At 38.6% G+C, this 15933-nt stretch overlaps 1 protein-coding gene across 1 annotated transcript in view; it reads left to right on the top strand.

The window, feature by feature from the left end:
- Positions 1 to 15933, top strand: part of LOC150087313 (E3 ubiquitin-protein ligase LRSAM1-like) — a 533929-nt gene that overhangs the window by 217581 nt on the left and 300415 nt on the right. Inside the window, exon 9 of the mRNA XM_090372443.1 lies at positions 4219 to 4315. Coding sequence (XP_090228569.1) covers positions 4219 to 4315 — 97 coding nt within the window. The remainder of the gene's footprint in view (positions 1 to 4218; positions 4316 to 15933) is intronic.

The raw sequence follows: 15933 nt of genomic DNA, 5'->3' as shown, positions 1-15933 counted from the left end.
TCTCAGCGAGCGATCAGAGAGAAAACTGGATAACCTTTTCGAAAAATAGTTGGCAAACCATAAGATGGAAGCTTGTTTAGGAGACCTTTATGGCAAACACGATCAAAAACCTTTGAGATGTCAAGAGCAACTGCTTGTGTTTCTCCGAACTATTCCATTGAATTTGTCCATAAATGGGTAACATAATCTAGAATATCACCAGTGGATCAACACTGACGGAATCCATACTGGCGTTCGTTGATCAGATGGAAGGTTTCTAGGTAGTTTAAGAGTTGGCGGTTAATTGATTTCTCCATTACTTTAGAAAGAATAGAAGTAATTATGATAGGAGGGATTTGTCACCCGTTTTAGGAACTGGCTGTATATGAGCAAATTTCCAAGCAGAAGGAAAAACACCTTTGGAATAAGAAAGTGAAAAAAGGTGGCAAAGAACAGGTGTAAGTTCAGGAGCACAGGTTTTGAGAAAAGGTGGAGAAATACCATCAGGACCTGGAGCTTTCTTAGCATCAAGATTTGTCAAAATGCTTCTGACATCCTTTTGACGGAAGACCACAGGAGGCATTGAATGCAGCATGCTGGGAATGGTAGGAGGTGTTTTACCAAGATCATTAATACATAAGTTAGAAGAAAAATGGTATGCTAGCAGGTCAGCTTTATTCTTGGCTGAAGTGACAATAGAACCATCTGGTTTTGACCGGGGTGGGAGCAGAGATGGGCAAAATTTGTGGCCCATAGCTTTGGCAAGAGAACAGAATACTCAGTTACAATTAGGGAAAGAAGCAAGTTTTTTACTCTTAGCCTGTTCAAAATCTAGTTTGGACTGATTAATAACTGCTTTACAATTGTTGTGAGCTTTAGTGTAGGCAGAAAATGAAACTGAAGATTTTTTGGAAACAAGCCAATTACGATATGCGACATTCTTCTCTTGAACAGCCATAGCACATTTATTGGAAAACCAAGGTTTACATAAAGGACAAGATTTGAAAGTGGAGTGTGGAACAAAGGATTACATTCCTCCAAGAATTTCTCGTAATCTGCCTTCGCCTAGGCAGGCAAAGGCAGATTACGAGAAATCCTTGGCAAAGGATGCGAAGAAAAACAGCTAAGAGTTCTTTACTTATGTAAACTCTAGAAGGAAGGGGATGAATCAGATTGGTCCACTTGATATCGATGGGTCAACTGTTGATGATCCTGCTCAGGTAGCTAACAATCTAAATGAATATTTTGCATCGACATTCACACATGAGGAGTTATTCAGCAAGGGGAATGCCAGAGGTGTATTCAACTCTGGCAGTAAGCTAGAGAATCTTGTAATAACTGAGAGTAAAGTGGAGGAGAAATTGTTGAAGATAAACACAAGAAAGGCACCTGGGGTGGATGGAATCTATCCAGTTATATTAAAGGAGGCAGCAATGGAAGTAAGCAAACCCTTAGCCATAATTATGAGAGCTTCCTTGGACTCAGGGGAGGTACCCATGGACTGGAGATGTGCAAATGTGACCCCAATTCACAAAGGAGGATCAAAGGCTGACACAAGTAATTATAGACCTGTGAGTTTAACTTCTGTTCCAGGAAAATTAATGGAGGCACTGGTTAAAGAAGCACTGCAAGATCATCTAGACAAGACTTCAGTTATAGCTCAGACACAGCATGGTTTTGTTAAGGGGAAGTCTTGCCTGACCAATTTGATTGGATACTATGATGCAGTCACAAAAGAACTGGATGCAGGGAATAACTTTGATATATACTTGGATCTTAGAAAGGCTTTTGATACTGTTGTACATGGAAGACTGCTGCACAAATTGGAGCAGTGTGGCATTGGAGGCAAATTGCTGCTATGGATAAAGGGGTGGTTGAGGGGGAGAAGACAGAGAGTGGTAATCAATGGACACTGCTCATCGTGGACTAATGTTATTAGTGGAGTCCCTCAGGATTCAGTATTGGGTCCTTTATTGTTTTCTGTATTTATAAATGATATTGATGATGGTATATCAAGCTTAATGTCCAAGTTTGCAGACGATACGAAGGTTGGCAGGGTTGTCAAGGACACTACTGACACTATGCTGCTGCAACAGGATCTGGAAAGGTTGAGCAGATGGGCTGAGAGGTGGCAAATGAAGTTTAACATTGACAAATGTAAAGTACTACATATGGGAAACAGCAACCCCAGAGCAACGTAGCAACTCTGTGGTACTACACTGACAGTGGTAGAAAATGAAAGGGACCTGGGGGTGGTTGTGCAGGCAGATATGAAGTTCTCTGAGCAGTGCAGATGGGCTGCAAGAGTAGCTCATGGTGTATTGTCAATGATATATAGGAATTTTTCTAGCAGGGATAAGGAGGTGATTATTCCCTTGTATAAGGCAATGGTCAGGCCACACCTAGAGTACTGTATACAGGCCTGGAGACCTCATTTCAAGAAGGATGTACAGCTGCTGGAACGAGTACAGAGAAGGGCAAAAAGATTAGTGAATGGAACAAAGGGGTGCTCTTACGAAGAAAGGCTTAAGTTTTGCAAATTACAGTGTCTGGAGACTAGGCAGCAGCAAGGTGATCTGATAGAGGTGTACAAAGCCTTGAATGGTTTGAGCATGCTGAATGCTGATGGGATTCTTCCTCTTGCTCAGAATAATCACCTGAGAAGGCATAAATTCAAATGGAGGAAAGACAGATGTAGGATAGATGTGCGGAAATTTGCCTTTAGCCAGCGGGTGTTTGGTAGGTGGAACAGACTTCCATCCCTTGTCGTGGAAGTTGATAGCCAAAATAAGTTTAAGGCTCGGCTGGACAGGTATTTCAAATGAACAGAGGGGTGAAGTGGAAGTGGTTATTTTTTATTTATTTATTTTACTTTAATTTTTTTGGCTGATGCTGCATAAGCTTGCTTTCTTGCATCAAATGCCTCTACTAATGCTAATGCTAATGCTAATTTCACTATTTTAAAAAATTTTGCTCACAAAGTTTGCTCACACGATCTGAGCAAACGTTGACATCAGAAGTTTCGAAAAGTAATCAAACCAAGGAAAGGAAGAGAAGAAATCTCGCAGGTCATCCCATTTTGCATTCTTGTAATGCCAAACAATACAAGATTGGGAATAGCCATGAGATAAAGGCTCCATTGGAGAAGAGACAATCACCAAGTTCTGATCTGAAGTGCCTAAAGGACCACTCACCTCGACCGTGTACTTAGAAGGGTTGTTTGTGAGAAAAAGATCAAGCATATTGGCTGCATGGTTAGGATTGTCCGGTATTCTTGTAGGTAAATGAACAATCTGAGAAAGTCAGTAGTAATTGCAAAAGCCTCAGCATCTTGACCAGCTGGTTCTGTGTGGCTAGAAAATGGGAGCCTTGGTGATTTTAATGTTCTCAACATTAAAATCACCAAGGAGAATAACCTCACTGTTAGGAAAGTTGGACTGGAGAAAGTCAAGTTGCAAAGAGAGGAAGTAAAAAAGAGTTCCAAGTGATTTGTGGAGTTGGGAGAACGGTGGAGACAAAAGATGAATTTGACACAACAAACGAAGTAAAGAGATTTTAATGTAGTTGAATCAACCGATAACTGAGATTCTGTCAGCAAAAGTACATGGGGTTTGTCAGACTGCAAGTGGAAATGGACATCGTTGAGATTAGAATTGAGACCATGTATATTTGTGAAATGAACTAGGAAGTGTTTGGGAGGTTTTGATCTTTTCACAGATAAGCTTACTCTATTAGTTTGATTATCCATGGTGTCTTCAGTAGTAAGAAAAAGTGGGGTGGAGACATGCTGTATGATGTAATGAAATTTTTGGATATGGCGTACACATGGTAAGAATATACCAGATCCTTGACATAATGTGTCCTCGACAATGATCCCCCTGCATACACACTAGTCTGACTCCCTCCAGTCACTATCTGGCAGAATAGAGATAGTAAGATTATACACTAGCTGATCCGGAAGCCTTTTAGAGAGTTGGCATTAGGTTCGGTCCGGTGTACTAACTAGCAGCTGGCCTGCGAATACCGTTTTATTGCTGTACCCTCGAAATGTAAGGAAGATTGGATCTCACCATGATGTTCATCCTAACCTCAAAAGTCATCAGTCATACTGCATGATGGAAGAGATGGGAGAAGGGTTGATTTGCTGGATTTTCAGATTTTCAGTATTAATCAGTTTGATAAATCATATCTATCTGTGAAATTTTTATTTTTATTTCTATACTTCTTGGTCTTTTATAGTGGAAGACCATTCTGCCAAACTGATTGAGCATCTTATAAATCTAAATGAAAAAATCAAGAATACAAATGCTCTTCTGGAAGCTGTGGAAAGAGATAAGTAAGATTACAATTTTAAGTTATGTTTTCTTTAAAATTCATTAAATTACAGTTTTATATTCTCATTGTTTATATTGTTATACACTTAAAACTTTAAAAGAATGCCATAAAAATTTGAGTACTGTGGCATTAGGTGCAAGTTACGGCAATGGATAAAGTGATGGTTGAGTCAAAGAAGAGATAGAGTGGTAATCAGTGGGCAATGCTCCTCTTGGATTAATGTTATCACTGGAGTTTTCCAGGTTCAGTGCTGGGACCATTATTGTTTTCTGTGTTTATTAATGATTATTGATGAAGGCATATTAGGTTTTTATGGTATGAAGATTTTTGTTGTTTGTTATTGGGTTTTTAGGAGCATTAGCAACTAAGGCCATATTGCTCCAAGGATATGCGGTGGTCATTCCCTAACCTTTCCGCATCCTCCATATTTGCTTGTCACGGGCTCGAATCCCGGTCTAATCAAGAAGCGTGTGCTACGCACTGCTGCTCCTGCCCACCTGGCTACGGAGGTACCTGGTATGAAGATTGACAAGGTGTTTAATACAGTAAATATAGTGTGCTATTGCAACAACATCAAGGGCTAATCCCAGAATAACCTACCAAGTGTGTAGTACCACACTAAGGATAGTGGAGAATGAAAAATACCTGGGGTAATTGTACAGTCAGGCATGAAGTTCTCTGATCAGTATGGATGGACTGCTAGGAGAGACCAATCTTGAATACTAGATACAGCTCTGGAAGCTTCATTTTAGGAAGTATATAGATCTGTTGGAAAGGGTATAGAGAAAAGCAATGAGATTAGTAAGAGGAACAAAAGTTGACACTTATCAACTCTTCAGTTTTCCATATTACAGCATCTTGACACTAGGCACACGGAAAGATATCTTATTGTGGTGTTTTTAGGCTTTGAATATATTGACTAGGCTCGGTGCTGAAGATAGCATCCTTCCTCTTGCTGAGACCACAAATGAGGGGCATAAATTCAAACTGAGGAAGGATGTTTATCAGATAGATAAGTGGAAACTTGCCTTCATTAGTGGTGTGTTGATTATTGGAACCAACTTACCTTTGGTGCTGTAGATGTGGGTAGTTTTATTAAATTTAAGGAAGATCTTGACAAACTATTCGAGGTGGTAGACAGATGTTATGTAAGTTTTTTTTTTTTTTTTTGCTGATGCTGTATAAGCTTGTTTTCTGCCATCGTTTGCACTTCTAATACTAAGTACTATTTATCAACGTCCCTTTAGGAATGCATGACATGGAGTTGCTTTTGGCTCTGCATATTGTGCAGTAGCACCACATATCAGTACTATTTCCACTTTAATTTTTTTTTTTCATTTATGGTTTACTTATTGTTTGTAAGTATTTTATGTATGCCTGACTGATTTTAGTTTACCGTCTAGGTAGTTTCAACTTCTCTTTTTAAAATAGCAACAAAGCAGATAAGTGAGTACGCTAAGACTAATAACATGAGAAGTAAAATGTCATCAGAAAAGCTTGTCATTAGAAACTAAATTGGACATTCTAAAAAGACTGTATTTAGGAGAGTGCCAGACTGACCTGAGCAAAATATTTGATTTTGTGGCATTCATGAGCAGAACCATAATAAAGAACAAGCAGGAATCTTAGAATATGTTGTGGTATCAACTCTTTAAGTGCATTGAAATTAAATTGATCTAGATCTTCAGACTTGGAACCCCAGGGGCTCACATGTGGTGAGATATGGGCTTGGCACACCCAGAGTCTTGAGCTGATATCATCATTCTTCTCTTTCTTGGTGATTCCTTTTTACTTCTGATTTTCTCTCTCTCTCTCTCTCTCTCGGGAATTTTTTTTTTGGCTGGGGCTTCCTTGCCCACATGGCTAATAATAATGATTGAGATAAAAAAATTGATCAATTTGTTTATGAAAGGAAATATGCATTGTAGAATTTCCTTAAATTTTGGCAATTCTAGAGAGAGAGAGAGAGAGAGGAGAGAGAGAGAGAGCGAGAGAGCAATTAGTTTATGTACTTCTGGATATTAGCAGTGGTAGTGGAAAATGATGAAAGAAAGCGAGCTACGTGGCATCAGCCAAAAGAAATTTCACCCATTCCTTTGCTCCAATTGGTTGTCTAGTTCTTCCTTGAATTTATTTAAATTATCAACTTCCGCAACAACAGATGAAAGTTTGTTCCAACAATCAACCACCCTTTGACTAAAGGCAAATGTCCGCACAGCTATTCGGCAACCATTCTTCCTTAATTTCATTTGTGTCCCCTCATGTGTGTCATCTGAGCACGAAAAAGAATCCCATCAGCATTAAGCTTGCTCAATCCATTAAACGCCTCAATCAGATCACCTTGCAGGTGCCTCGTCTCCAGATGCTGCAATTTGTAGAACTGAAGTCTTCCTTGGTAAGGGGTGCTTTTACTCACTAAACTTGTTTCCCTTCTCTGTACTCATTCCAGCAGCTCTACATCCTTCCTCAAATGAGGCCTCCAGACCTGTAAGCAGTACTCAAGATGTGGCCTCACCACTGCCTTATACAATGGGATAATCACCTCCTTATCCCTGCTATCAAAATTCCTGTGTATCATTGACAAAACTATATGAGTGGTCCTGCAGCCTGTCTGCATTACTCAAAAAACTTAATATCTGAATCCACAATTACTGCTGGGTCTTTCTCATTTTCCACTACCCTGAGTATAGTATTACACAGTTGGCACAGATGGGTGAACTGTGTTTTTTTTTTTCTTTTTGCTGTCACTATATAAGTTAGCTTTCTTACATCATTTGCCATTATTATTGCTACCCACCTGCATTACTTTGATTTATCAATGTTAAATTTCAGTTGCCATTTCTCAGGCCATCTGCCTAACTTTCCCATTTTAGCAGTAGACTGTCATTAACTACCTTGCCAATCTTTGTATCATCTGCAAACTTGAACATTAAACCTGATATGCCTTCATCAATATATAAAACAACAGTGGGCCCAACACCGAACCCTCGGGAATGTCCATTGATTACCACTGTCTTCTCCCACTTAACCATCCCTTTATACATAGCAGCAACTTGCCCTTAATGCCACGCTGCTCCAATTTGTATAGCAGTCGTTTATGTGCAAGAGTATCAAAAGATTTCTTTAAACCCAAGATATGATATCAGAATTATTTTTTGCATCCAATTCCTATGTGACTACATTGTAGTAACCAATTAAATTGGTCAAACAAGATTTACCCTTAACAGGCCCATGCTGTGTCTGAATAATTGTGCCTTATCTAGATTATCCTGACACATATTTACCAGTGATTCTATTATTTTTATTAGAACAGAAGTTAAACTAACATGTCTGTAATTACTCGTGTCACCCTTTCATTCCCCTTTGTGAATTGGAGATATATTCGCACATCTCCAGCCTGTGGAAACCTCTCCTGAATCCAAGGATGCTCTCATAATTATGGCTAAGCTAAGAGTTTGCTGCCTCCCTTAATTGGATAGATTTCATCCACTTGAGGTGCCTTTCTTATGTTTAACTTCAACAATTTCCCTTCCACTTTCCTCTCAGTTATTACAAAATCATTTAACTCTCTGTTGGAGTTAGATAAACTTCTGGCATCTGAATGGAGTTGCAAAATACTCATTCAGTTGGTCATCAACCTGAGTGGGATCATCAACAATCAAACCATCAACACGAAGTGGACTAATCTGATTCATTCACTTTCTTCTAGAGTTTACATACGTAAAGAAGTCAGATTTCTCATAATTTGCTTTCGCTTGCCTGACCTCCTTTGTGACTTGATTACAGACTAGTTTATATCTTCCACAGGCTTCTGTGTTGCCTGATAATATATATGCATCCCACACACTCTTCTTCTCTGCCATGAGCTTCGTCCATTCATCTGACATCCATTTAGGCCTATACCTTGAAGAGTATTTTTAGGTTAGTATGAAAAGGCTTGTAACTTCTATGATTAATTCCTTGAATGCTTTCCATGTAATATTTGCTGATGGTAACAACATCAATTGGTCCCACTGTATAGAATTTAAAAACTGTGAGATATCACTGTATTTATTTCTGATAAAGCAAAAACCTTCCCTTTATCCTTGATGGTAGTTGTAACTTTAAGTAAATCTTGCATCAACACACTGTGATCACTGTCACCTAATGGTTCTTTTATCTGCAGATTGTTAATGCATGAATAATCCCTGCTGTTAATTGATTCTTGAGTGTTACTCACTATTGTTTCTTCTCTATCATGCTGCTGCTGCTTCTGTAGAAAACAGTCATCCAAAAAATCCCAAAATCCTGCTAGTCTCTGACTGACCAACCCACAGGTTCCAGTCGATATCTGGAAAGTTAAATTCTCCCATTATAAGACATTCTGATTTACCGGCCAACTGTATTTCTCTGTCAACTGTTTGTTGTACTCCTCGTAGTGATTAGACTATAACACACTCCTATTCTCATTTTTGCTTTCCCATTGCTTATGTTATACCAAACCGACTCACCTTTGCACTGGCCACCCATGTAAACTGGATGCACTGCCTTAGATTTTATGTGCTTCTTAACTAAGTGCATAACCCCTCCCTCCCTCCCTCCCCTGTATGTCATTTCTGTATATATTATACACCCCATATTCAAATTTTGCATCCCTTATATCTGAAACCACATCGATAAAATAGTAATAATAGTAATAGAGGCGTGTGATGTGAGAAAGCAAGCATATGAGCTTATGTAGCATCAGCCAAAAAAAAAAAAAATTCACACAGCTATTCCCTCTAAAAGTTTGCCCAGTTCCTCCTTGAATTTATTTAAGCTATTACTTCCACGATGACAGATGGAAGTTTGTTCCAGCAATTAACCACCCAATAGCTAAAGGCAAATTTCTGCACATCTATTCTTCAGCTATCTTTCCAGGCGCCTCGGTACCCAGGTGGGAAGGAGCAGCAGTGCTTAGCACACGCTTCTTGATTAGACCGGGGTTCAAGCCCGTCACCACCAAATATGGAGGATGCGAAAAGGTCAGGGAATGACCACCGCATATCCCGGAGCAATATGGCCTTAGTTGCTAATGCTCCTAAATAATAAACAATAACAATAGTTATCTTTCCTCAGTTAGAATTTATGCCCCCCCCCCTTAAGCTTGTACTCTGAGCAAGTGGAAAATCCTATCTTCAGGGCCTTATACACATCAATCCAATCAGATAACCTCACAGGTGCCTAGTCTCCAGCTGCTGCAATTTGCAGAACTTAAGCTTCTCTTGGTAAGCGAACCCCTTCGTTCCCCTCACCAATCTTGTTGCCCTTCTCTGTACATGCTCAAGCAAATCTATATCCTTCCTAAAATGAGGCCTCCAGACCTGTACGCAGTACTCAAGGCATGGCATGGCCTGACCATTGCCTTATACAAAGGGATAATCACCTCCTTTTACCTGCTAGCAAAATTCCTGTATATCATTAACCAACCCATTTAGCTAGCAGGTTGTTAATTGCTGGAACAAACTTCCATCTGTCTTTGTGGAAGTCGATAGCTTAAATAAATTCAAGGAGTAACTGGACAAACTTTTGGAGGGATTGGTTGTGTGAATTTTTTTTTTTTTTTTTTTTTCCTTTGCTTTGCTACATAAGCTGCTATGCTTGCTTTCTTGCATCACATGCCTCTATTACTATTACTATTGACAAAACCCCATGACCTGCTCTGGCAGCCTGTCTGCATTGCTCAGAAAACTTCATATCTGAATGCATAGTTACTCCCAGGTCTTCTTCATTTTCTACTACCCTAAGTGTAGTACCAAACAGTTGGTACATTTCTCTGGGGTTACTTGTACCCATATGAATTACTTTGCATTTGACAGTGTTAAACTTCAGTTGCCACTTCTCAGCCCATCCACCCAAATTTTCTCGATCATGTTGCAGTAGCACACTGCCATTACTGTCATTAACAAACCTAACAACCTTTTTATCATCTGCAAACTTCAACACAAAGCCTGAGATACCTTCATCATTGTCATTGATAAATATACAAAACAACAGTGTGCCCAACACCGAACCCTGTGGGACTTCAGTAATAAAATTGGATCACGAAGAGCAGCATCCATTGATTACCACTCTCTGTCTTCTCACACTCAACCACCCTTTTATACATTGTATCAACCTAACCTTAATACCATTCTTCTCCAATTTGTATAGTATTCTTCCATTGAAACCGTGTCAAAAACTTTCCTGAAATCCAAGTATATGATATTAAAATTATTTTTTGCATCCAGTTTTTTTGTAACCACATCATAGTATCCAATCAAATTTGTCAGACAAGACTTTTCTTTAACAAACCCATGCTGTCTGAATTATTGCTGCAGTCTTGTCTAGATGACCCTGCAGTACATTTGTAATCAGTGACTCCATTATTTTACCTGGAACAGAAGTTAAACTAAGTGGTCTGTAATTACTTGTGTCACCCTTTGATCCCCCTTTGTGAATTGGGATACATTTATAGTCCGTGGGGACTTCCCCTGTTTCAAAGAATGCTCTCATAATTATGGCTAAGGGTTTGCTTAGTTCCTTTCCCACCTCCTTTAATATAATTGGATAGATCACATCCACCTCAGGTCCCTTTCTTATGTTTAACTTTAATAATTTCTCCTCCACTTTGCTCTCAGTTATTACAAAATCATTAAGCACCCTATTATAGTTTGATAAACTTCTGGCATTTTCCTCCCTTAATAACTCCTCATGTAGATGCAAAATGCTCATTCAGTTTGTTACCTATCTGAGCAGGATCATCAACAGTCAAACCACCAATATCAAGTGGTCTAATCTGGTCCATCCCCTTCCTTTTTGAGTTTATATCAGTAAAGAAGTTCTTGCTGTTTTTCTTGGCATCCTTTGCTAAAGATTTCTCATAATCTGCCGTTGCTTGCCTAATCTCCTTTGTGAGTTGATTACAGACTAGCTTATATTTGCCATAGGCTTCTGTATCACCTGAAAATTTATGTGCATCCCATGCAGAGGCGGGCTGTCCCGAGGGTGCAAGGGGTGCACTGCACTCGAGTGCCATCGTTCAAGCCACTCCTGAAAAACTGAAACTTATATACACTTATTAAAAAAATTTTAAAAGGGGTGCCAAATTTCAATTAGCACCCGGGCGCAAAAATGCGATTGGCACCCTGGTGCCACATACTTTGCAAATGCCCCTGATCCAGTGTATTTTTCTTGTCTACCACGAGTCTCATTAGTTCATTTAAGTTCATTATTAGTTTATTATTATTAGTTCATTTAGGCCTAAACCTTGAACAATATTTCTTAATCAGTATGAAAAGCCTAGTATCTTCCATGATTAACTCCTTAAATGCTTCCCACTTAGAATTTGCTGCTGGTAACTTCTGTAGTTGGTCCCATTACAGAATTCAAAAACTGTCTGAGACAACCGTAGTTACCTTTATGGAAGCAAAAACCCTTCCCTTTACCGCTGATGGTAATTATATCTTTAAATAAATTCCACAGTATTACATTGTGATCACTGCTGATAACCAGATCAAGAGTATTACCGTCTCTCGTTGTCTGTCGAACATGCTGCTGCAGAAAACAATCATCCGATAAATCCACAAAACTCTTGCTAGTGTGTGAGTAACCAATGCACAAGTTTCAGTCAATATCTGGGAAGTTAAAATCCCCTATGATATGATATTCTGAATTACCAGTTCACTCTATTTCTCTGTACAATTGTTTGTTGTACTCATTAGAGTCATTAGGCCTATAACACACTCCTAGTCTTATTTTTGCTTTCCCAGTGCTTATGTCACACCCAACTGACCTCAACATTGCACCGTCTATCTATGTTATGGCTTTGTTTTTTTCATCATACAATTTCTGATAAATGACAACAAGCTTCTCTTGGTCTTCTGAAATAACATGCTTCTTTCAATGTTAAGTTTAACATCCATTACTTTTTGTTTGAGTTTCTCTGTAATACGAAAGATTTTGCCTAGTTCTTTTACCGTTATCTTCTTTGTGGTAACATTTTCATTGGGCTCACACTCTTTTTTTCTTCAGCTTCTTTGTATGCACGCTGTTCTTCTATTTGAAGGAGATCATTGTCACTTAGCTATTCTGAATTCGAATTCAGTGCTTCTCGAACATTAGCCATATCCAAGCCTTTGAAACCAATATTTGAAGGTCATTACCAATATTAGTTATGTCTTCAATAACTTTTTTAACTGAAGCCAGTAAAATTGTTTGCATAATGCAGTAAAATATGCATCCAAACTGCTCTCATATTGCTGGCTGTAACTTCTTGCCATGCTGCATGAATGTTTTCAATGGCCACTCATATGTTATCTGTTTTCTGGTACAGAAATTGCACTGTCTCCTGTTGTAGCTTCAAATGCCTGTCCAAATGTTCCACGGAGATAGTAAGCCTTGAAAGTTGCAATCGTCCCTTGGTCCATGGGTTGCAATAACAAAGTTGTATTTGCCGGTAAACAAACAACTTTCACATTTTAATTTAAGTCGCCAATTGCAGAAGGATGTCCAGGTGCATTAACTAAAAGCAACAGAGCTTTAAAAGTAAGATTATTTTTCTTGCAATAGGCTTCAACTGTTGGATAGAAATAAAACATAAACTAGTCTTCAGATAGGGCTTTGGTTATCCATGCTTTTTTATTTGAAACCAAAATGACTGGAAGAGTTCAGTGGCTATATCCTATTAAATCCATAGAATTTTGTGTACGGTACACAAGCATAGGCTTCAATTTAAAATCACCTTCAGGGTTACCTCCTAATAGAAGCATTAATCGATCTTTTGAGACTTTATACCCAGGTTGTGATGCTTCAATTGCAGTCAAAATAAGATACATTCGTGTACATAAGATACATAAGTGTACATTCGTTTCTAAAATATCCCTGTTTCATCTACATCAAATATTTGCCATTCATTGTATTCACCATTCTGAATGATTTTTTGCAATTTTTCTTGGATAATGGAATTCTTTTTTGAATGCAGTCTTCTATGCAAATTGATAAAAGACTTTCCATTTCAATTATTATTGGAGTTCTGTTTCTGGAATTTGTAAAACAAAAGAAGTTGATGAAACTTTACCTTTCTTTTATATTCGTCCTTATGGCTCAAGATAGTTCATACCATAGACTCTGTATCCTAGATCTCTTATGATTTTCACATGGTTTGCACCACTTTCATATTTTTTAATAACTTAAAAGTTTTTCAACTAAAGCAATAACTTTTCGTTTTTTTTTATTGCAATCACATTGTTTTTCACTCTTTCTTTTATCCATAATTAATAGGGGTAGAAAATTAGAATTTTTAAATGCATCTGTATGTGACTTTGTTAGCAGGAGACAAGCAAGTAACATGTTTGCTTCCGATGGTTGATGGAACACACTGAAGCGGGCAAACGCTTGTTTATTGGCCATCAGATGCTTAGCGCTCGATTTGAATCTTAGCACGCAATTCAAATATTTTTCAACTGTCAAATAAAAAAGATCATGATAACTGGAAATTTGCATTGCCTAAAGTAAAAAGTGGTATAATTTTTTCAAATAGCAGTAACTGAAAACAGGAATAGCAGTACAGCCAGGGCTCACAAACTCACTTTATGTGAGGCCTGGCTGTACAAATTTAATAAGAAGTTTTGCATCACAAGTCCTTTCCAAACATGATTTTGAGATTATTTTTGCCCTGCACTTGAATATTAGCATTAGTAGAGACATACGATGCAAAGAAGCAAGCTTATACAGCATCAGCCAAAAAAAAAAAAAAAAAAACTTCCCATTTTACTCAGCCATTCACTCCAAAGGTTTGTCTAGTTCTGCCTTGAATTAATTTAAGCTGTCAACTTCCAGAATGACATATAGAAGTTGGTTCCAGCAATCAACCACCCACAAGCTAAAGGCAAATTTCCCCACATCTATTCTACAACTATCTTTCCTGAATTTGAATTTATGCCCCCTTAGGTGCGTAATCTGAGCAAGTGGAAGAATCCCATCAGCATTCAGCTTTCTCAAACCATTCAAGGCCTTATACACCTCAATCAGATTACCTTGCAGGTGCCTAGTATTTACATGCTGCAAGTTGCAGAATTTAAGTCGTTCTTGGTAAGAGCAACCCTTTGTTCCGCTCACTAATCTCGTTGCCGTTCTTTATACTCGTTCCAGCAGCTCTACTTCTTTCCTGAAATGAGGCCTCCAGACCTGGAGGCCTCATTTCAGGAGGCCTCCAGGTCTGGAGGCCTGGAGGCCTCCTGAATGAGTGATTATCCTCTTATACAAGAGGATAATCACCTCCTTATCCCTGCTAACAAAATTCCTAGCAGCCTGTCTTCATACCTGACTGCACAATTATCCCCAGAGGTGTTTTTCATTCTTCACTACCTTGAGTATAGTACCACACAGTTGGAACATTACTCTAGGGTTACTGCTACCCATCTGCAGTACTTTTCATTCGTCAATGTTAAACTTCAGGTGCCACCTCTCAGCCCACCTTCTTAATTGTTCCTAGATCCTTTTGTGGTAGATTACTGCCGTTACTGTCATTAACAGTCCTACCAACCATTGTATCATCTGCAAACTTAGACATTAAGCCTGATATATACCTTCATTAATAGCATTGATAAATACAGAAAACAACAATGGGCCCAACACTGAACTGGGGGGGGGGCTCCACAAATAACATTAGTCCAAAAAAAGAGCAGTATCCATTGATTATCACTCTCTGTCTTCTACCACTCAACCTTTCCTATCCATAGTAGCAACTTGCCCTTAATGCCATTTGCTTCAATTTGTACAGTAGTCTTCCACATGCAACAGTATCAAAAGCTTTCTTAAAACCCACGTATATGATATCAAAATTAATCTTTGGATCCAGTTCTTTTGTGACCACATCATAGTATTCAATCAAATTGGTCAAACAAGACATCCCCTTATCAAACCCATGCTATGTCTGAACTATAACTGCATTTTTGGCTAGATGATCCTGTAATTCTTCTTTAACCAGTGATATTCGATTAACCTCGATTTAACTTCTGTTCTGGGGAATATTATCGAATATTATATTCGATAATATTCCCCAGAACAGAAGTTAAACTAACAGGTCTATAATTACTTGTGCCACCCTTTAATCCCCCTTTGTGAATTGGCATTACATTTGCACATTTCCAGTCCCTAGGACCTCCCCTGAGTCCATGGATGCTCTCATGATCATGGCTAATGGTTTATTTACTTCCTTTGCTGCCTCCTCTAATATAACTGGATAGATCCCATCTATCCCAGGTTCCTTTCTTATATGTAACTGCAACAATTTCTCCTCCACATTGCTCTTTTTTATTAAAAAGTCATTTAGCTCCCTGTTAGAGTTTTATAAGCTTCTAGTCTCTACTTCCCTACAGAAGTCCTCATGTGTGAATGTAGATGCAAAATACTGATTCAGTTCGTTAGCTATCTGAGCAGGATCAACAGTCAAACCACTGATATCAAGTGGACCAATCTGATTCATCCTGTTCCTTCTAGAGTTTGCATAAGTAAAGCTGTCTTTGCATCCTTTGCCAGACATTTTTCTTGTAATCAGCCTTTGCTTGCCTTTATAATTTGATTACAGACTAGCTTATATCTACCACAGGCTCCTGTCTT

This window comes from Mastigoproctus giganteus, chromosome 4 (assembly GCF_048544385.1).
Source record: "Mastigoproctus giganteus isolate SK-2022 chromosome 4, ASM4854438v1, whole genome shotgun sequence".
Lineage (NCBI taxonomy): Eukaryota > Metazoa > Arthropoda > Arachnida > Uropygi > Thelyphonidae > Mastigoproctus > Mastigoproctus giganteus.
Note: the sequence above shows the minus strand (reverse complement) of the source record. Positions and strands in the feature narration are given on the sequence as shown.